General features: G+C 61.9%; 2 protein-coding genes across 11 annotated transcripts in view; one reads left to right on the top strand and one right to left on the bottom strand.

Moving 5' to 3' along the window:
• The first annotated feature begins 24 nt into the window (after positions 1–24).
• On the top strand, positions 25–2,671 carry PLEKHJ1 (pleckstrin homology domain containing J1). The gene is made up of 7 exons (XM_061422814.1): positions 25–129; positions 227–549; positions 646–713; positions 881–947; positions 1,781–1,871; positions 1,954–2,017; positions 2,108–2,671. The coding sequence occupies exons 2-7, from the start codon at positions 456–458 to the stop codon at positions 2,171–2,173; spliced, it is 450 nt and encodes a 149-aa protein (XP_061278798.1). The 5' UTR covers positions 25–129; positions 227–455; the 3' UTR covers positions 2,174–2,671.
• A 550-nt stretch (positions 2,672–3,221) lies between these two features.
• DOT1L (DOT1 like histone lysine methyltransferase) overlaps positions 3,222–19,324 on the bottom strand; it is a 54,457-nt gene continuing 38,354 nt past the window's right edge. For 5 of the 10 annotated variants that reach the window (XM_061422787.1, XM_061422789.1, XM_061422791.1 and 2 more), the window contains 16 exons: positions 19,132–19,242; positions 18,811–19,045; positions 18,250–18,363; positions 17,482–17,573; positions 16,981–17,082; positions 16,392–16,529; positions 15,719–15,844; positions 14,643–15,109; positions 14,338–14,470; positions 13,892–14,038; positions 12,707–12,836; positions 11,681–12,258; positions 11,387–11,592; positions 9,314–9,378; positions 8,031–8,945; positions 6,762–7,377 (listed from right to left, as the gene is read on the bottom strand). In XM_061422787.1, the coding sequence (XP_061278771.1) occupies positions 6,797–7,377; positions 8,031–8,945; positions 9,314–9,378; positions 11,387–11,592; positions 11,681–12,258; positions 12,707–12,836; positions 13,892–14,038; positions 14,338–14,470; positions 14,643–15,109; positions 15,719–15,844; positions 16,392–16,529; positions 16,981–17,082; positions 17,482–17,573; positions 18,250–18,363; positions 18,811–19,045; positions 19,132–19,242 (4,140 nt within the window). In that variant the 3' untranslated portion in view covers positions 6,762–6,796. Of the gene's footprint in view, positions 5,598–6,761; positions 7,378–7,781; positions 7,913–8,030; positions 8,946–9,313; positions 9,379–11,386; positions 11,593–11,680; positions 12,259–12,706; positions 12,837–13,891; positions 14,039–14,337; positions 14,471–14,642; positions 15,110–15,718; positions 15,845–16,391; positions 16,530–16,980; positions 17,083–17,481; positions 17,574–18,249; positions 18,364–18,810; positions 19,046–19,131; positions 19,243–19,324 lie in introns of those variants that run through there. The other 5 variants (XM_061422793.1, XM_061422794.1, XM_061422795.1 and 2 more) reach the window with 5 other exon arrangements.

The following is a 19,324-nucleotide window of genomic DNA, read 5'->3' as shown; positions in this document are numbered from 1 at the left end:
ACCGGAAGTCGAAGTGCGCATGCGCGCCGGATTATTTCGTTCTTTCGGTTTGCACGGCTCGCGCAGGGCCAGTTTTCGCGGGGAGGGTAGTTGCGACTCGCCTCCCACCCCTGGCGCCTGTTCGCTTGAGTAAGGGGCACCACCTGTCGTGGGGATGCTTTATTGTTCCCATCCCGGATTCACGTTATTACATGGTCATATATAACACCACCCATTTTGCCTATAGTCCCGTTCGCCCCAGGAAGTTTCCGCTCCGTCTTGACGACCTCCGAGACGCTTCCGCCACACGCCGGTGATTGACAGACTGAGCGGCCCGGGAGCGCGCAGGCGTAGTAGCTCCGGCTGCGCTTCCGGGACGGCGCCGTGGGACTCTTTTGGCGCCGGCATCGACGAGCGCTGGGACGGCGGCCGGGAAGGCGCGGCCGGCGTTCCGCGTTCTGGGTACCGGCGGCGCCATGCGCTATAACGACAAGGAGCTGCAGGCGCTGTCCCGGCAGCCGGCCGAGATGGCAGCCGAGTTGGGCATGCGGGGACCCAAGAAAGGCAGCGGTGAGCGGTCCGGAACGCCGGAGCGGGCGGGCGGGCGGCTGAGGGGGCGGGAATGGGCAGGTGCTGAACCCGCGCGATCCCGCCTTGTGCTCGCAGTGGTGAAGCGGCGGCTGGTGAAGCTGGTGGTCAACTTCCTTTTCTACTTCCGGACGGACGAGGCGGAGGTAGGGTGGTGGGGAGGACCGAAGTAGGGGTTAGGTTCGGAGTTCGGAGTCGGGGACGGGGCGGGGTCGAGGTCCGGTTTCGGAGCGGGGCGGACTCGGGACTCGGGGGCGGGGCAAAGGGCGGGCGGGTTCCCGGGGTCCTCCCCCATGCGCCTATTTGCCCGCAGCCCATTGGAGCCCTGCTGCTGGAGCACTGCAGAGTCATCCACGAAGAGCCCAACAGCTTTTCCATCAGTGAGTGCGGCCTGGGACGAGACTGCTTGTCCCCGCCCCGGCGCGGCCCCACCTAAGTTCCTAGAGACTGAGTGCAGTGTCCGAGCAGCCTCAGGCGCTGGTTTTTCCCTTGGGGCCCAGTAACCGAGACGGAAGTGATTCGAACGGCCGCCGTTGTCTTGTTGGGGAGCATTTCTCTCCCGGCGTGCCTCGCTGCAACTGTTCCATTTCTCCTGTGAGCAGGGCTTGTGCTGGGGAACCGGGAGGGTTTTCTCCTCGGTGCTTTTGAGAGGGTGGGGTCTGCAGAGGGAAAGATAGAGCTTCTACTAGTTTCCGCGGGAGGCCGCAAGAAAATGCCACAGACTGGGAGGCTTAAATAGGAAAAAATGTATTCCTCCCAGTTCTGGGGGGCGAGAAGTCTGACATCAGAGTGTCAGCGCGGCTCCTTCCTTCTGAAGGAGAATCTGCCCAGCTTCTGGAGGGGTCGTTGGCAGAGCTTGTCTTGTAGAAACATCTCCCCATCTTTGCCTTCATTTTCTGGGATCTTCTCTCTTGTGTGGTTGGGTCTAGGTTCGGCTTTTCTTAACAGCAGTTCTATTGGATTAGAGGTTCACCCTCCTGCGGTGTGAGCTGAGCTTAACCACTTAACTACCTAGGCCTGTAGTGACTCTTATGTCCAGGTAGAGTCCCTGTCCTGGGAAATATGTTTTAAGACGTGAACATATGTTTTTTGGGGGTACACGATTCAACCCACAGCCAGCTGTTAGTAAGCAATGGGCCCAGGCCCAGGCTGTGGGGTTGGGGGGCGGGAGGTGGGAGGGAGCAGGGACACATGAGGGCTGCTCCCTTCCCAGGCTTCCTGGAGGACCCAGAGAGGAAGTACCACTTCGAGTGCTGCAGTGAGGAGCAGTGTCAGGAGTGGATGGCTGCTCTGCGTAGAGCCAGGTGGGGTGCCAACAGAACCTAGGGCCAGGCGGAGCCTAGGGCAGTGCGGGGCCCTGGGGGCTCACTCAGCTTTTCTCTCCAGTTATGAGTTCATGCGGAGGAGCCTCATTTTCTACAGGAATGAGATCCAGAAGATGACTGGCAAGGTGTGCATGGGGGTGGGGGCAGGGGGCGGGGGATGGGGGCCTCCTGGGCTCAGGCTTACGCCCCCCCACCCTTGTTGTCCACCCACACAGGACCCCCTGGAACAGTATGGCATATCAGAGGAGGCCAGGTTCCAGCTGAGCGGCCTGAAGGCATGAGGCCTGGTGGGGCTCCCCAGCTGTCCTGTTGCTGGACAAGGCCTCCCTGCCCTCTGGCCCCAGGTTTCTTGACCAACCCTGGATTTGCTGTGGGAAGTGTCTTGGTTTAAAGACTTAAAACGCCCCAGGGTGGGCAGGGGCTGCCTTGTTGCGAGAAACCACCCAGCAAGTGTCCTCTAAACACTGGGAACCACTGGACTGGTTTGGTACGTCAGTGCCACCTGCTGCTGCCAGGGGACCAGTGCCCCCTCCCAGGAGCTGTGCCCTGCCCTTGGGTGTGTTGACCCAGGGCCTGGCAGGCACAATTCTCCTGCGCTGGGCAGGCTGAATGTATAAAGTTAGGTGAAGCTGTGAAGGGTGTGGGGCTGTGCTGGGGCCGCTGTGAATTCTCCTGCTGAAGGGGCAGGCCCTGGCCGGACGCCTCTGGGGCAGAGCTGGAAGGCTTGCCTTTGGGGTGGCCAGTATATTCTGTTCAAATAAAGGTACCTCTTTTCCATACGGGCCAGTGGTGCTGTGACTGCAGAGAGGGAAATTTGTCCTCTGCCGTGCGCCTGTCCTGCATCTACACAGCCGTTCCTGAGGGAAGCGAGGCCCTCCCCAGGTTCAAGGTTGACGTGCCTGGGAGCAACAGAGTGGGGAGGCCTGGAACCCAGAGCCAGGAAGGGCAAGGGGGGCTGGGACCCAGCCTACAGGGCTTCTGGCGCTCACAGGCCCCCGTCTGAGTGCCAACAGGACCTCAGGGTTTGTTGGTGGCCTTAAGATCACTAAGTAGTCGGTTTAGGAAGGCTAAAAGGAAGCTGCCCTGGGTGGTCCTGACCTGGTCATAGTTGTCAGCCCTTGAGCAGGGGCTGGGCCTCTGAGACCGGGGTGGGGGAAGTCATCGTAACTTGTCTGTCGTGGCCACAGTGCCTGTCTTGAGGAGCAGGTGGAGCCTCTACTGGAAGCGACCGTCCTCTCTGCTTGGGGACGGTGAGCACTGCCCTGGGCCCTGTGCACTCCAGGACCTTGCCGTGTCATCATCAGGAAGAAACACTGCTGCCAGACTAGGTTCAAGTGAAAACAGGTATTTTATTACAGCGTCTAGAGATGGATATGCAGTGCAGTGGGGTCCCCTTGGGAAGCGAAGGGAGTTAGCACCCCAACTGAAACACAGGCTACCGAAACGACAAAGCAAAGCCCGTCTGCATTACAAACCAAGGTGCGACAGAGCGAGCGTGGATGGATGTGTGAGTGAGAACAAACAGTCCTACAGTGGACGGGCGGGATAAATAATGGGGGAATCTTAAATAGGTCACCATTTGACTTGTAGCTAAATGGAGGGCTGTGTCCCCTGACCAGAGGGTGTCTTCATTGTTAGGGTTTCCTGAGCAAAGCGACCGTAGCCATCGGACTTCTGGAGTGGAGTGGAGCACCCGGGTCAACAGCAGCAGCGGGGCTCCTCCCCACGCCCAATACCCTGGTGCCCCCTCCTTCCTGTGGCAGCGGCACCCAGGCCAAGGCGAGGGGCTGGGGCCGGATGGTGGGTGTGGAGAGGCCAAACTGGCCCCACTGTGGGGCAGGCCCTGTGCACGTGTGTCTGTCCCTGTAGCTTGGAGGGCAGACAAGGCACAGTGGGCCACAAGCCATGCAGTGTTTGTGTACAGTGTCATTTGTTCAGATGGGGCTCCTCAGGCAGCCCTGCAGCTTTCTGTTGGGGGTGGGGAGCCTCTTGAAGAGGGGTGGGGGCAGGGGGTAGGACAGCACCATCACACACCCACCAGGAGCACCGACCTGGGGTGGAGGGGACGGGGTAGGGCTGGTGGTCACAGGAGAAGGGCTCCATCTCCAGCTTCAACTGCTGCTCTGAGCAGTGTAGAGGTGGCCAGAGGTGGGACACTGTCCTGCTCTGACACTGTGGCCTCCACCTGCCAGAAAGGCTGGCTCCAGGCCCACCCCAGGAATGAGGCGGCGGGCTGGGGCTCGGCTACCATACTGATCCTCGGGGCAGCAGAGGGCCCCACTCTGCAGGGGTGGGTGGTGTTGGCCAGGCTGGGGAAGGCTCAGGTTAGATCCCTACATGGAGGCCCACCTCCTGCACTCCTTGGTGGGTGCCACTTGGTGGGGGGTGGTGAGCACCTGAGGACAGGGCTCTGACTGCCCACACCTAGCCTTTGGCTGGGTGCCCACCTTGGGGTCTGGGCCCCCTGCCAGCACCTTTGGCCAACGTTGGCCCTTCCAGGGAGGCACACAGACAACACCGCTGCACCAAGGACCTAGCATAGTCACAGATGCTGTGCGGCCGACGGAGAGCCCCACCCACCACCTCGGAGCCTCAGGGACCAGCCCTCCTGCCCTGCCACCCCACCACATCCCTCCCGCGTGGAGGGATGTGGCTGCAGGGGGCGGGGGGAGAGTGTCACTCCAGCTGTGGGGTGGTGGGTGGTGGGTGGTGGGTGGTGGGTGGGTGGGCCCTGGGCCAGCACCTCTGTGCACTTGAATAAACAGCAAGGTTTCCCCTCACTTTTCTTTCTTCCTTTTTCTCTTTAGTTTACTGTGTATTCATCATACAGTCTAAAAATAAATGAAGTCAAGTCTATGAAATTTATAAATTTTCATCACATCTCTATAAAATACTGTCACCCGTCAGCGTGACTCCCCTGTAGACACACCAGGCACCCATGACTAACCACCCGCGTCCCCAGCCACCACTGGCGCTGACCCTCCCTGGGCAGCCGTGGTGCGGGCCCGGACGAGCAGAGACGTACGAAAGTATAAATGCACTTGTCACACGGCGGGTTCCAGACCCTCCTCGCGAGCACCACTCAAACAGGTCCCCTCCTCCTCGAGGCACCCTGCTGCAGCCTGGCCACGCTGCCACCATTCCTATGCCAAAGGCGTGATGCGGACCCAGGGGCCGAGCGAGGCCGTTCACAGTGCGAGGCGGGCGGGCCTCCACTCGGAGCTGGGGCCTTTGGTATAGGAAGAGCGTTAGATAAACAGGGCAGGCACCGGGCCTGGCGTCGGCGTTGGTCAACCCCGAGAGTCAGCACCAAGAGCATGGAGGCCGGCCTGCGACGAGATAGCACCGGGCGGCTGGCGGTCCCTGCGGTGGCCAGTCCTCGGGCGGATGGACGTCTTTTACATAGATCCTTTCACATATAGTATCTACATCTCTCAATAGGTTGCCTTTACGGCTTCGGTGGAATAAAATAAGTCAAAGTTGTTTATACTTTTTAAAAAATGATAAATACTTTATCTAAAACTATGGACAGTACAGGCTGGAGCTGGGCCCCAGCGAGCCGTCTCCGCAGGTCTGCGCGGCGCTGATTCACAGTAGAGCCTGTTCTCCGGCCTCGTCCGTCCTCGCCGTCCCATGGGGGGCCCCGCGCCGCCGGCCCAGCCCACCCTTGCATAGTCTCGCGGTTGAGGTAGAAATCCTAGTTACCTGCGGACACGCGTGGGAAAAAAGGCAGCACAGCGTTAGCCCCTTGCCCACACGGCCCGGCGCTGCCCCAGGTCGGGAGCCAGAGCCACCGACGGACAGACGGACCGACAGACGACGCACATGGTGGCCGTAGGACCCCGAGCCACACCCTAGGCCCGTCCCCAGGTCCCCTGTCGGGCAGCGCTCCCAGAGGCCTGTGAGCAGCCTGGCGATAAGCCTACGCGCCCCTGGGAGAGACTGGCCCAGGCAGCAGGGGAGGCAGTGGCCACCGTGGGCCTGACCTGGCCTCCATGTGCTCATCTGCCCTCTCTAGCTCCTGATGGCCAGTGGCCGCTGCACGCTGAGCAGCCCCACCTGGGTTTTTCCAACCACCAAGGCACAGCCCCGGCCCCAGGCCTAAGTAAGGCTGTCTGCAGACCCTGACCAGGAGGCCGTCGGACTCCCGCGGCTGACCATTCGTTTCCACTTAAACACACGACACGCAGCTGAAGACACAGGCAGATCCTGAGCCCAGCCCTGATGCCCCTTTTCTGCTCCAGACCTCACCCCAGGGATGTGGGTGCGGCACTGGGAGTGGCCGGGCCTCAGTCATACGACAGAACACTGCCCACCCACCAGGCCTTCCTTCCTGTGGCTGCTGCCACATTCACCCTGCCGCCCCTAGGCCCCCGCGGCAGGCCCTTTAGCTAAGGAGCCCACCAGATGACCATGGTCCGAAGGCCTGTAGTGCACTAGGGGCCTTAAATGCATTGAGTTTTCCTAAAACCCTATGAGGCGCGTCCAAGCACCAGGCAACAGGCCCAAGAGCGCACAAAAGGCACTGCTGGGCTTCTCCATGGCTCCCACGAACCCACATGGGAGCTGCCCGGGTCCCCAGCGGCCGCACACCCAAGCCCAGGGTGGCAGCAAGCTCAAGCTGGGCTCAACAGGGAGGACACCAGCTCAGTCCTGCTCCTCCTGGCGCCCTCCCTGGGAGACCTAGGGTGCAGGTCCACAGGCAGTGGGACCAGCCACACCCTGGTTCCCTTGCCGCCCTGGATCTCTGCCTTCACGCCTCCTGGTCATGGGAGCACTGCCTTAGCCCCATGACCTTCCAGGAGCCCCGCTGGCCCACCTGTTCTCTGCAAAGGGAAGCACGGCCACCTAGTCGGGCTCTAGCCTTACCTTACAGAATACGAACTGCTAGCTAAGCAAGGTCTTTATCGCGGCTTAACCCCCGCAAGGCGCGCGGCATACGGAGGCGGCATGCCAAGGGAAACCCACACGGCGGGCGGCCCCGTGGAGCTGGCCTGTGGGTTCACGGGCGCGGCCTGGGCCAGGGCAAGCCCAGGCAGGGGCTGGTGGTGCACCGTCAAGGAGGGCCGGGACACCTTGTGCGGGAGGGAGGCGAGCTTGATGGACAGAGAGGCGTTAGCAGGCGGCAGAGAGGCGGCAGAGGAGGCGGGTAAGAAAGCTTGGTTAGCAGGGAGGGATGCGAGGTTCTGCAGAAGCACGGGCTCAGAGTTAGCTGGGAGCAGCGCAGGGGGAGGAGGCAAGGTGGCGTTAGGATGGGGGGGTGCGTGGAGGGCGGGCTGCCCCGGAGGGGGCCGGCCCAGGTGCGGAGGGGGTGGGGGTGGCCTCGGCTCCGCAGAGGACGGGGCCTGAAAGGAAGAGGCCGGGGTGCTGGCCACCGCCTGCAGCGGGGTTAAGCTCAGCGTGGCACTGCGACATGCAGCCCCACTGCCGAAACTGGCTCCAAACGGATGGGCGGAGGCGGGAGGCACCGCGTGGTTAAAGACACCTGCAAACAGGAGAGAAAAACTCAGCTTCAACAGGCGGGCACCTCCAGCCAAGAGCAGCACGCGGAAAAGGAAGCGATGGCAGCTGCAGCTCCGCGTGCAGGCACAAGTGCAGCGAAGCGCAGGCAGCAGGAGCGCGGGCGGGCCCACCGCTGGCCCTGGACTCCCACCCTACCCCACCCCACCTCAGTGCCACGCGAGCCGGGAGCCTGTGGCTCCCCGTGCTCTGCTCCACCCTGCATGCACGCGGGCCGCGGGCACCACAGCCCCTCGCTCTGTCCCAGCGCCGGCCGCATCGGACCTTCCGGGTGAGCTCGCGGGAGGAAGGAGAGCCCGGTCATGGCACCAGTCCCTCTAAGAATCAGAGGGCGCAGTCAGACCAGAGAGCCCGGCACAGCCGACTCACGCCCGAGTGCTCTGCCCACACGACCGTCACGGCTGCGTTTCGTGAAAAGGAACGAGGTGGCGGGCGCAAAGTGGACCCAAAGGGACACGCGGGCACAGCCTCTCCCCCCTCAGGGGGCCCTGGAAGGGAACCTGCAAACAGCGGTGGTTAAACCCAACAGTCTGGGTGGGCGGCGGAGACAACGTGCGGCCCCCAGCTCGTCCCTCAGCGGGTCCTGTGGGACCAAGTGGCCAGGAGGGCACTGCCTACCTCCAACTGCGCCGCCGGCCACCCCAGAGGAGAAGCTGCCCATGGCGTGCGAGTTGGTCAATCTGGTGGCGGCGGTCGAGACGTGAACCAGGCCGGCGGCGGGCACGGAACTGAACAGGGACTGCAGCACAGATGGGCCCAGGTTGGCCTGTAGCGACATGGGGCCCAGTGCGAACTGTGGCCCGGGGGCGAAGGCGCCCAGGAAGGGGCGGTGGGTCTGCACGGACGGGGCTGCGCCACCTGCCGAGGATGCCGCTGGGGCAAGACCTGGGCCGCTGAGGAGGCCTGCAGGGGGCGCAGTGGCAGCGGCCATGAACAGGTTGTGGCCGTTCTTGACGTCAGGCTCGCGCTCGCGGCCCTTGCCTGCCTTGCTATGCGCTGTGGAGGCCTTGTCCGGGGGTCCGCATGTGGGAAGGCCCCCCTCGCCTTTTGGGCCCAGTCCGTCCAGCTGCCGCTTGTTCACGAAGGGGCCAGACTCTGCAGCGCCACCCTCTTTGCCCCGTGGGCCGGGGAAGCTCAGGGGGGCACCCAGGCCAGCTGCCTCGGGGGCCTTGTGGGAGAGAGAAGCACCATCACTGAAGCTGTGTAAACTGAGGTCAGCTGCTAGGCCCCCGCCCAGGGCGAAGCCGCTGGCAGGAAGGCTACTGGGGCTCAGCCCGCCTGCCCCTGGCAGGGTGCCCGGGAAGCTCTTCCTGGAGTGGGTGGCCAGCTTGGCATCGGCCGCACTGGGCTCCTCCAGGCCAGGCCGGAAAGCGAACAGAGAGTTGTGGCTCAGAGCAGAGGCAGCCTGCAGCGGGCTGTCGGCCGCCTTGGCCAGGCCCAGGTCGGAGATGGGTGAGAAGGTGGACTTCCACTTGCTGCTGTTGACCGGCTCGCTGGCCAGCGGCGCCTTTCTTCCTGCTAGGCTGCCACCTGCTGGGAGAGGCAGTGGCTGAGGCCTGGGGAAGACGCCGCGGATCCCAGACCACCGCCTACTCAGAGTGCCTCCACACAGAAGGCCCTCTGGAGAGGAAGAGTGGCCTGGCAAGGGTGGGGCTGCCAGAGAAGCTGAGGGCGGCGGGCTACTCAGCGGGAGGAAAGCTGTGTTGACAGGGAGGACTACACACACCCGAGTGAACCAGGTAGCACCAAGGGCGTCCAGCGCATTGCAGGGAAAGGAGCGGGGGAGGTGTGTACTCAGCACAGCCCAGGACAATTCTGGAAGCCCCATGGGGTCCTCAGGGGCCAGGCAGCAAGCCTAGCGTGGGTGCCAAGGACTCAAACGTTGTGCAGGCTGAACTCACCATTTTCCAAGGTTTTTGGCGGAGACTTGCTTTCTAAGGAGATCGTTGCAATTTTTCTCTCAATTCTATCAGAAAAAGAAAAAGAGGATGAGTGTTTGCCATCCACGTGCACACCAGAGCGCTGTGTGTGTACACTGGATTGCCCAGGCGAGCCGTGAGCCAGGGATGTCTGACCTGCCGTCAGGGCCCCCGATAGTGGCTGTGGCAGGGGGACACGGATGAGGGTGGGCCCCGGCAGCGGAGGAGGAATGCCGCTTCCCAACACACAGACACATGCCGGAGCCCCAGGCAGGACTGGCCCCAAGTGGAATGGGCTCTTGAGCCACAGACTGTGTCGTCCACGGAGGGGGATGACATGGTGCTGAGCACGTCATGGCCCCCAGCAAGCTGCACCCAGTGACACAGCGGTGCGGCTTCACATGTCAGGATTCTCAGGGGCCGTCCCAAAGGACCATGACCTCCAGAGACACAGCTCCCGAAATAATCCAGAATTTTCACAACATAATGTTTGTATGTGGAAGAATGAACTCAGACAACACTGGAAACAGCCAACTAAAGAAATACCACAAACACATGGCACACGGGGCCTGTTCAGAACACAGCACTCCTGTGCCCCAATGGGCACCAGGGGCCTGTTCAGAACACAGCACTCCTGTGCCCCAATGGGCACCAGCAGCACAGAGACCACACACCGAGGACCGGAGGACACATCGCAGGCCCCTACCTGGCGAGGAGTCACACAAGAGAACAAAGAAAGAGCTCTCATGACTTAGCAGCACAACCCGAATCACACACAGGCCGGGATGTGAACAGACACTTCTCCAAGGAAGAGACAATGTGGAGTGCCGCTGGCCCCTGGGGAGAAGAGGTCGGAACCAGGAGGACACCACCACACACCCATAGACAGAGCTCTGCTGCGTGGAACACAGACCCAGAAGATAACACACAAGGGCGAGGACGTGGAGAAACTGGCGCCCCGTGCATGGCTGGCAGGAGTGAGATGGGGCAGCCGCTGTGGGAAATCGGAAGGATCCTCAAAAGTTAAGCACAGACTCACCACGTGATCCAGCAAATTCCACACCTAGGGCCTGTGTGTGCTAATCACTGTTGTGTCCAACTCTTTGTGACCCCATGGACTAGCCCACCAAGCTCCTCTGTCCATGGGATTCTCCAGGCAAGAATACTGGGGTGGTTGCTATGCCCTCCCCCAGGGGAGCTTCCCAGTCCAGGGACTGAACCCACATCTCTTATGTCTCCTGCACTGGGACGTTCTTTACCACTAGCGCCACTAACCATAAACATGCTTTCAAATAAAAACACACATACGAACATCCAGACCAGCATGATTCACAGTAGCTAAAAACAAAGCAACCCAAGCACCCACGACGGGTAAATACAACGTGGTCCATCCACACAGTGGAATATAATGCAGCTTTTAAAAAGGAGGTTCTGACACCTGCTACAGCCTGGATGAGCCTTGAGGACATGATGCTCAGTAAGAGAAGCCAGACACAGAAAGACACACTCTGATTCCACTCACAGGAGGTCCTAGAAGAGTCAGATCCACAGAGACAGGAAGTAGATGGTGGGGCTAGGGACTGGGGGAGGGGATGGGGAGTCTTTCTGAGGTGATGAAATTGCCCTAAAATTGAGAGTGGTGATGTCTGCACAACCCCATAAATACATCAGAAACCCCTGGATCACACATTTTAAGGAGATGGTATATTATGTGAATTATACCTAACACAGCTGCTGTCAAAGAAAAAAGAAGGGAAAGAAAGCCCTGTTCCCCATCAGGTGAGTGGACCGGAGCCTGTGCACCCGCTTCCGGCCCTCCCGCCTGCTGCCCTCCCTCCTCTCCGCTGACATGTGACACCTACACGTGGGCTGCAGGCTCGGGCTCGGCTTCACCCTGCACATAGGCAGCGAGGTGCTCTCAGAAGCTTTGGGCCCTCGTGGGCTGTTTCTCACACAGTTTAACAATCCCAGATGCGCCCTGAGGACACGGCTGCAGGTCAGCGTGAAGACCTGCAGTCAGGACTGCCCCCAACCCCCCGACCGCAGCCCACTCGCCTGGCACTGCCGGGCTCATCCTCAGAGCCTGGCTCCTCGTCCGAAGTCAGTGGGGAGTAGTGGGCACCATTGGTCTGGCTCAGGGGCTTCTCCTTCTTGAGCACGGGTGGTTGGTCGTTGTCCTGGTAGGGGACGGGTGAGCTCTTTAGGGAGCTCTCAGGGGACGAGATTGCTGTGATCTCCAGGGGCTGGTTGATGTTGCTGACCTGAGGGCCGGGCACACGCATGAGTGCCAGCAGGCCTGGCATGCGCCCTCATCAGCCACCCAGCCCCAGCACGCTGCTCCCGCCTCACCATGGAGTTGAGGTTCAGGGGGGACCCTGAAGACTGCGTGAAAAGCCCAGCGACAGATGGCAAGGCCCGGCGCTTGGGGGACACACTCGAGCTCAGGCTGGGGGTCCCCGCCGATGCCCGCTTCCTCCGGCCCCGCTTGCGGCCGTCTGGCCCATGGCCCTGGCCACCGTCCCCGCGGGCACCCGACGGCAGAGGGCTGTGTTTGCTGGAAGGTGACTGCTTGGCGCTGCTGGCGCCCGCCGAGATGGTGAAGACGATTCTCCTTTTGGCTTCGCTCTCAGGGTCTGAGAAGCTGGCCTCGCAGGGCAGGTCCCCTTTGCCAGAGTCGGGGAGTGGGCCCAGAGCACCAAGCCGGGGGCTGGAGCAGAGCTGGGGGGCTGGCGAGGCCGAGCCACAGGTGCGTGGCTGCGTCAGCAGGGGTGGGTGCTGCGGGGTGGAGCTGCGGGACCCCACGGTGGCAAAGAGGCTTCCAGAGCTGGAGGACTCGTCCAGGGCTGGGGGCTCGGCTCCAGGGGCGAGGGGTGCCGGGCTGCCGGCCAGGGCCCCACTGATGGCCACCGAGCCGGCGTATGCAAAACCTGTGGAGGACACGAGGTGGCGGCTCGGCTCTCTGCATGCTTGGCACCCCTGGGCCTTCACTGTGCCCTCCTCCCCACTTCTGGGCCTGCGACATCAGGGGCCTGGAGCTCATGAACATGCTGAGTGGACCCTGGGCACCGCCAGCAGAGATGCCCTACCCACACGAGAGCAGTGGCATTGAGAAGAGTGCTGGAGCTGCCTGCTTCACAGCAGCGACAGGGCCCAACTAGGCGGCAGGCCCCCAGGTGCACAGTTGGCCCCACACAGAAGCCGCATTGGATCTCCCAGAGGACGAGACCCCGCCAACAGAGCCAGCACGGTCCCGGGCCCAGCATGGCTGCCTGACACGAGCTGGGCGGGACCCCAGGCTGCATGCAGCTGAGGGCGGCCCTGATGCAGCTCACACCCCGGCTGGAGGGGCCGGGCCTGGTCTCTGGGAACCCTCACCTGTGGGAGCCAGGGCGAGGCTCTTGCTCCCAGCAGCGTTGCCCCCGGCACCATGGGTGTTAGCAGCCACCTGCTTCTCCAGCGTGGATGAGGACTCTCGGGCCGGTGGCCCAGGGCTGGGTGTGCTTCTCTGCAGAAAGAAGGCGCACACTGTCAGCCAAGCCAGGCACACATCCAGCTGGGGACACACCACAGGACGTCCCCAGGGCCCGAGGCAGCGAGCCCAGAAGGGCAACGGCCACGCAGGTGAGCCTGGCAGTCAGCCACCAGAAGGCTCTCATAAGGCGAGGTGCAGATGTCTGAGCTCAGGTCTAAATGCCTGGGACAGCAGGGGGGCAGTATCATGACCTGATCTGGCAACCCCACTCCTAGGTGAAGCCAGATAGAAACAGCTGTCCACACATGTCCATAGTAGTGTGCTTTAAAACAGCCCCACAGTGCATACAACCCAAACGACCATCCACAGAGGATACACACATGTCCCTCCACACACTGGACCACCGCTCAGCCACAAAGAGGAGAGAAGCCCGGACACTCGCTACCATGTGGATGGACCCTCAGGACACGAAGCTCAGTGAGAGAGGCAGACACAGGACACACAGGGTGTGATTCCACTGATAGGAGACATCCAGAACAGGCTGAACCACAGACAGAGAGTAGGGTACTGATTGTCAGGGGCTGGGGAGGGCGTACAGGGGTGATGCCGATGGGGTTGGGCCTCCTCTTGGGGCACAGAATGTTCTAGAAGTAGAGCTGGCTGCAAGACTGGTGAACACACCAAAGATGCCTGCATTGAACACCTTAGATGGATGAGTTCTGTGTGAATGACACCTCCATAAACACAAAGCCCTGCCTGCTCTACACAAAGTGTCATTCCCAAGGGCATGTGTATGAGGGAGAACCCAAGCGTGGACTAGAAGGACAAGGGCAGCTTCTACAGAACTGGAAATCTACTCTCTCTCCACTCACAGTCACCACGCACACTCAGATCTAAGATTAAAGTTGAAAACCTTACTGGGAATCGGTGCTCTCTTTCTCTCAGGTATTGCAGCACGCTGGAGATATAACTGGGAGCAACTGAACAGAAAGTGACTGGCCCTCAAGGAGAAAGGACAGGCCCGCGGCTCTGCCTGTGCGTGCACACAAGGCCTGGGGCAGCAGGCTGGGGCCAAGGGCCGCACTCACCGCCTTCTCGGCGCGGCTGGGCAGCACCACGCTGGCCAGGGGGATGCTGACGGGCAGCTTGCTGGGCTGCACGGTGCTCAGCGGGATGCTGACGGGCAGGCTGGTGATGGCCTCCCCACTGCTGGCGTAGGCACGCTCCTTCACACCCTGCCGACCAGGACAGTGGCCTCGGGCACTGCCCCGGGGACACTGGGGATTCCAACCAGCCCCCACCCCAACCCGTTCTCCCAACTGGCCAGACACGCCGGTCAGCAGCCTCCACCCACGACTGGCCCACCCTGCTGCTCAACCACCCTCTCCTCCCATCCCCAGGGACTGAGCTCTCTCCCAGCCTCACCTGAAGGCAAGGGTGCAGTTGAGTGGCCATGCTGCCCCCTCCTGCAGGACCTCCTTTGAGACACCCCTCCCCACCCAGTGCCACAGATGCTCTCAGAGAGCAGCCTCACCTTCTCGGGGCCCTTCTCTCCCATCTGTAAAGCCGTGGGAGATGAAGGTCGGGGGTCTTGTGGGCTCAGCTTGATGCCATTAGTGATGCCAGGGCTCTGGTAAGGGAGCCCATTCTCCTTGGCATGCTCGGCTCTAGAAACAAGGCGTGTCCTCGGTCACTCTGGGGAATCCCGCCACGGCTGCAGCTTTGTGTTCAGAGCTAACAGCCCTGGCCTAGCAAACCCCCGATTCTCTTCCAAACTGACGATCCCCAGCTCAGAAGACCCGCGGGGCCTGTACAGCAGTGACGCTGGCCTGTACTCACCGTGGGTGCAGCTCACTGGCAGCTGCCTTGCCACTGGCCGCGTGGTCCTGGCTCAGGTGGCGCCGCAGCACCAGCTTGGCAGGGGATAGCCTGGTGTAGTCAGGCAGGGCCAGGCTGGACAGCTTCTCTAGCCGTGGCCGGCCGCTGTGGCTAGGGGTGCAGGGCACGACCTCCTGGTCTAGCGGGGAGGCCAGGTACTGGGGGGTGTTCTGCTTGGGCGAGGGCCGACCCAGTGCGCTGCAGAGCTCATAGCCGGCTGCGTGGCCATTCATAGAGAGCTCGGGGCTCAAGCTGCTGAAGGGCGGCAGGGAGAAGCGGGCGCAGTCCAGCTCCAAGTGCAGCCGGCTAGGCTCAGCCTCTGGCTTCCCACGAAGCTGCAGAGCCAGTGCCTCATCAGGCGGCACGCAGGACTTGAGCTGCAGCAACTCCTGCTGCCGCTGGCTCTTCTCCAGCTCCACGATGCTGATCTGTGGGATGACCGGGGGGGTGTCAGGCCCGCCCAGCCCCAAGCCCAACACCCCGCCAGCCAGGACCGTCCAGGAGAGAGAGGAGGATGTGGCTGGTAAGCTGACAGGTGAATAAGCGTCAAGTGGGGTGCAGGTGCACAGAGGTGGTAAGAGGCCCAGGCTCCGTGGCTACCATGGCGACTGCCAGGGTAAGACATCAGGACAGAAGCTGTCCTGGGCGGGCTGGGGCTTGAGGAATCTCATGCTTGGCTTTTCCCCACAATAAACAGGCCGCTTCTTGATTCTCAATTACGGAGGAGGGTCAGAACCCAGAGCATCCTCCCACAGGCCCCACCACACACAGGCTTGGGCAATAAACATCATTTCTGTGACACACGGGCTGTGACCTTGCAGAAAGCTGCTCTGGGGAGATGTGTGCTCAGGACACATCCTCAAAAGGATCTCAGTGGACACCAGTTCATCGTGAGTGCTCTGTGGTCAGAGATCCCTCAAAAGAGTCCCAGGGTCTGGTGCTGGGAGCTGCAGTCGAGGGGAAGACATCTCTGCAGGTGGGCCAGGGAGTGGGGAAGGCAGCAATGGGGGAGGCTCCAATCCCCAGCCCAGCCTCACCTGCAGCTCCAGGCAGTGCCTCTGCTTCTCTGAGATCTGGCTCTTCAGGGCCTGCTTCTCCTTCAGCAGATTCTCCAGCGACAGCGTGGACCAGTCCAGCTTCAGCTCCTCGCATCGTGCCTTGAGCTGTGGGGAGGGTGTTGGGCTGTGAGTCCTGGCGGGCAGCCCCCACCCAGGTATGCATAGCTGGGGGAGGTTGGGAGGGGCTCCGGTGGACGGCTCCTACCCAGGGGTGCCTGCAGTGGGAGATGGGGAGGAGCCCCTGGGTGCACAGCTGGGGCACGGAGGAGCAGGAGTCTGCTGCCCAACCCCAAGCCCGCACCCTCGAAGCACAGAGCAGAGCTGCTTCTGGAGGTGGGGCTGAGAAGATGTGTCCCCAAGAAGGACACCCTGCAGGAGCAAGTGAGGGACATCCGGGAGAGGAGACAGGGCGCTCCCAGCAGGTGAGGCCCAGTACACGGGGGGATGTGGGCTCAGGGTCCCTGGGCTGTAGGTGGGAGAAGGGCTGAGGGTGCCCTGGCAGTGAAGATCAGAGCCCGAGTCTGAGATGTGCCAGGTGCCCTAAGAGCATCCTGAAGGGGGACAGGGACAAGGAGGGGTCCCGCCCAGCCCTTAGAGCATCCTGACGGTGGACAGGGACAAGGAGGGGTCCTGCCCAGACCGGGCTGCTCACCAGCCTCAGGCTCTGGCTCCTCAGCTCCCAGTTGCCCTTCTCCAGCTGCTCCGTCTGCTCCCTCAACTGCTGGTTGTGAGCCGAGATCTCCTTCTGCGCTTGGATCAGGTCGTTGTAGGTCAGCGCCTTCACTCCCAGCTGAGGACACACCACGGCCCAGGTGGGCACTCACGGGGCCATGTGCAGACCTTCCCTCGTTTTCTTTGATGCGGACCACTTTTAAAGATTTTACTGAACTTGTTACAATATTCCTTCTGTTTTATGCTTTTGGTTTTTTGGCCGCAAGGCATTCGAGATCTTAGTTCCCTGCTCAGGGATCAAAACCGTGGCCCCTGCACTGGAGGGCAAAGTCTCAACCACTGAACCCTAGGCAGTCCCGGGAGCTGCCCTCTGACCGCCCCAGGCTCCAGGCCTCCTGTGAGGGAGACTTTCAGAGTCAGAAGCACTGGAAGGGCAACAGTTCACCTGGATATCAGCTGTCTGGGCTGGGGTCCCACCCCCCTCACCTGCCTGCCCACCCGCCTGCCCATAGCTCAGCACTGGGGGTCATGTGCAAGGCCCCCCGGTAGCCAGGCAGGGACCAGTCTACCTCGTCCAGTTTCTGCTGGAAGAGCCTCTTGATCTCCTCCTTCTGAGCTTGGCAGTGGCCAAATAGCTGCTGCGCTGCGCCTAGCAACCGGGCATTCTTCTCCTGCAGGGCAAGGCCGATGAGCGCAAGGACCATGGCAGGGGCGAGGTGGGGGAAAACGCAAGCAGACTGGCCAGACCCCCATAAGGGCTTCACCCCAGAACGTGGTGCCATATAGCGATGGCTTGAGGTCCTGTTTATGAGGATCACGGGACCTTATGCTGCCCACCCTCCAGAAAGCCATGCCCACGCTGGGCCTGACTGAGGCTGCGGGGGAACACGTCCAGGCTGAGGGCCCCCTAGATGCCTCTCAGCATGGGGGACACTGTCCCCAGATGAGGACGCCTCAGCCATCGCAGCAGGGCCCGGGCCAGCTGCAACCATGGGGCCATCGGGCCCTGAGGTGGGGGATGAGTGGCCCCCACCCTCCCGGGAACTTGGCTGGCAGCATGGGGGCCGCACCTTCTCCTGGTCCAGGAGCTGCTGCAGGCTGGCCTTGTACTGAGGGGTCTTCGTGTATGCCAGGAACTGTAGGTACTGAATCCTGAAGGACTCTGCAAGGAGAGAACAGACTGGATGTCAACACAGGAAGCTTCCCGCCGAGGCTCAAGGCAGGGGTCGGGTTCATGAACACATGCAGGCCCCACAGGGTTTTGGTGGGGCCGGAGCTCTGCCCCCACCTGGGGTCGCCCCCTCCTGGGGCCCCTCGAAGCTCCTGCCATCACCAGCCCGTGTTTCCTTTCTCTCACACGTGTGGCTCTGGTTGGCTAATCTGCCAGTTTTCTTGGTAAACATATGTTACTGCTGTTGAGAAAACTAATAGCTCCCAAGGTTGTAAAGGGTTTCCTTCACCCAGCTTCTAGAGCTGAGTGATCTCAACGCAGCCCACCCTTGCCCATGAGTGTGAGCTCAAGTTGGCAGAACGGGGTCTGATCCCGCGGGATATCAGCACCATGGACATGGAGGCCATCCTCTAGAGGGGTGGAGCTGCCTCCCTGGCCCACTCACTCAATGCCAGGAGCCCCCAGGGTGGCCCAGTGTCCCCTGGGGCAGAACCTTAGCCTCAGACCACCACATGGGCCCTGGTAATCCCAGAACCCAGGAGTCCCCTGGCAGGATGAGCCCGAGCCCTGGAGGTGGTGTGCTCGGCTGCACAGCATGGGGTTCCTGTTGGGATGTAGACCAGCTGCTGCTCACCCTCCCTGACCCATGGGCCCGGCTGGTGCTCACCTAGCAGCCTGTGCAGTGCGGGCGGGGTGGGTGCCAGCAGCAGCTGCTCGGGGGTAGGCCGCTGCACGCTGGGAGGTAGCTGGTAGAATGGGCTGTGAGGTGGCCTGTGCGCGTCTGCGGGGACACAGCAGTGGTCACAACTCCATAAATGGGGCCTGGAAGGCCACTACAGAGCCCCCAGTGCCCCAACAACAGGACTCAACACAATTCCCACAGTCCCAACCATCAGATGCTGAGCTGTACATGCTCGTGACCTGGCCACTCACTCTGAGCCAAGCCTCCTGCCAGGACCAGGAGTGTGGGAAGCCAAGGCCCTAGGACCTGCTCCCAGGCAGATGGCTGGGTCCTCATGGCTGGGTCAAGCTGACCACACTAATGGCCCAGCGGACCCCTGAGGTGGTTCCTCCCTCAGGTGGAACCTCCCTCAGGTGGAACCTCCCTCAGGAAGGCTGAGCTTGGGCGTACCCACGCAGCACGCCCACGACAGTGGCACAGCAGCTTCTGCCCGAGGACCCCATGGCACTCACTCCCGGGATCCCACAGCACGGGGGCGGGGCTCACCCTGCGGCAAGGGGGAGGCCGCTCGTGACGCGGTCTGGGCGTGCAGCAGGTCCAGTGAGCTCTGGGTCTTCTTGGGCTTGCGCTCGGGGTTGGTGGCACTCATCTTCTTGGGGCGCCCACGCTTCCGACCCACCATCTTCCGGCCCTTCTTGTTCAGCTTCTTCTTCCGGGCCTTGGAGGGAGATGGCTTCTTGACAGTGGCCGTCCCGGCTTTCTCCTCCTCAGCACCAGAGTCCTGGTGGAAACCCACATGAAGGACTGGCCAGAGGTGTGGGCTCTGAGAGCGGCCTGGCTCCCTCCCCGACCAGAGTGGGGGCTCACCACGGGGGTGTCCGCCGGCACAGCTGCCTTGCTCTCGGGCACCTTGGTGGGCGTGGTTGTGTTGCTCTTGTTCTCCCGCTGCTGCCGGCGCCGAGCTGCCTCTTGTTCCTCCTGGTGGGCAGGCAGGGGGCATCTCCTGAAGTTCAGGCACTGAGGGGACCCCCCCTGCCTCCAGGGGCCCCACAGCTCAGGC

The sequence above is a fragment of the Bos javanicus genome, chromosome 7 (assembly GCF_032452875.1).
Source record: "Bos javanicus breed banteng chromosome 7, ARS-OSU_banteng_1.0, whole genome shotgun sequence".
Lineage (NCBI taxonomy): Eukaryota > Metazoa > Chordata > Mammalia > Artiodactyla > Bovidae > Bos > Bos javanicus.
The sequence above is the reverse complement of the archived record's forward strand: the minus strand, read 5'-3'. Positions and strand labels throughout refer to the sequence as shown.

What these genes read in the sequence shown, in the direction of transcription:
- PLEKHJ1 (XM_061422814.1), top strand. Translation starts at nt 456, where the DNA reads ATGCGCTATAACGACAAGGAGCTGCAGGCGCTGTCCCGGCAGCCGGCC. An exon ending in GCTGCTCTGCGTAGAGCCAG is followed by an intron (nt 1,872 to 1,953) that starts GTGGGGTGCCAA and finishes TTTTCTCTCCAG; the next exon opens with TTATGAGTTCATGCGGAGGA. An exon ending in TCCAGAAGATGACTGGCAAG is followed by an intron (nt 2,018 to 2,107) that starts GTGTGCATGGGG and finishes CCACCCACACAG; the next exon opens with GACCCCCTGGAACAGTATGG.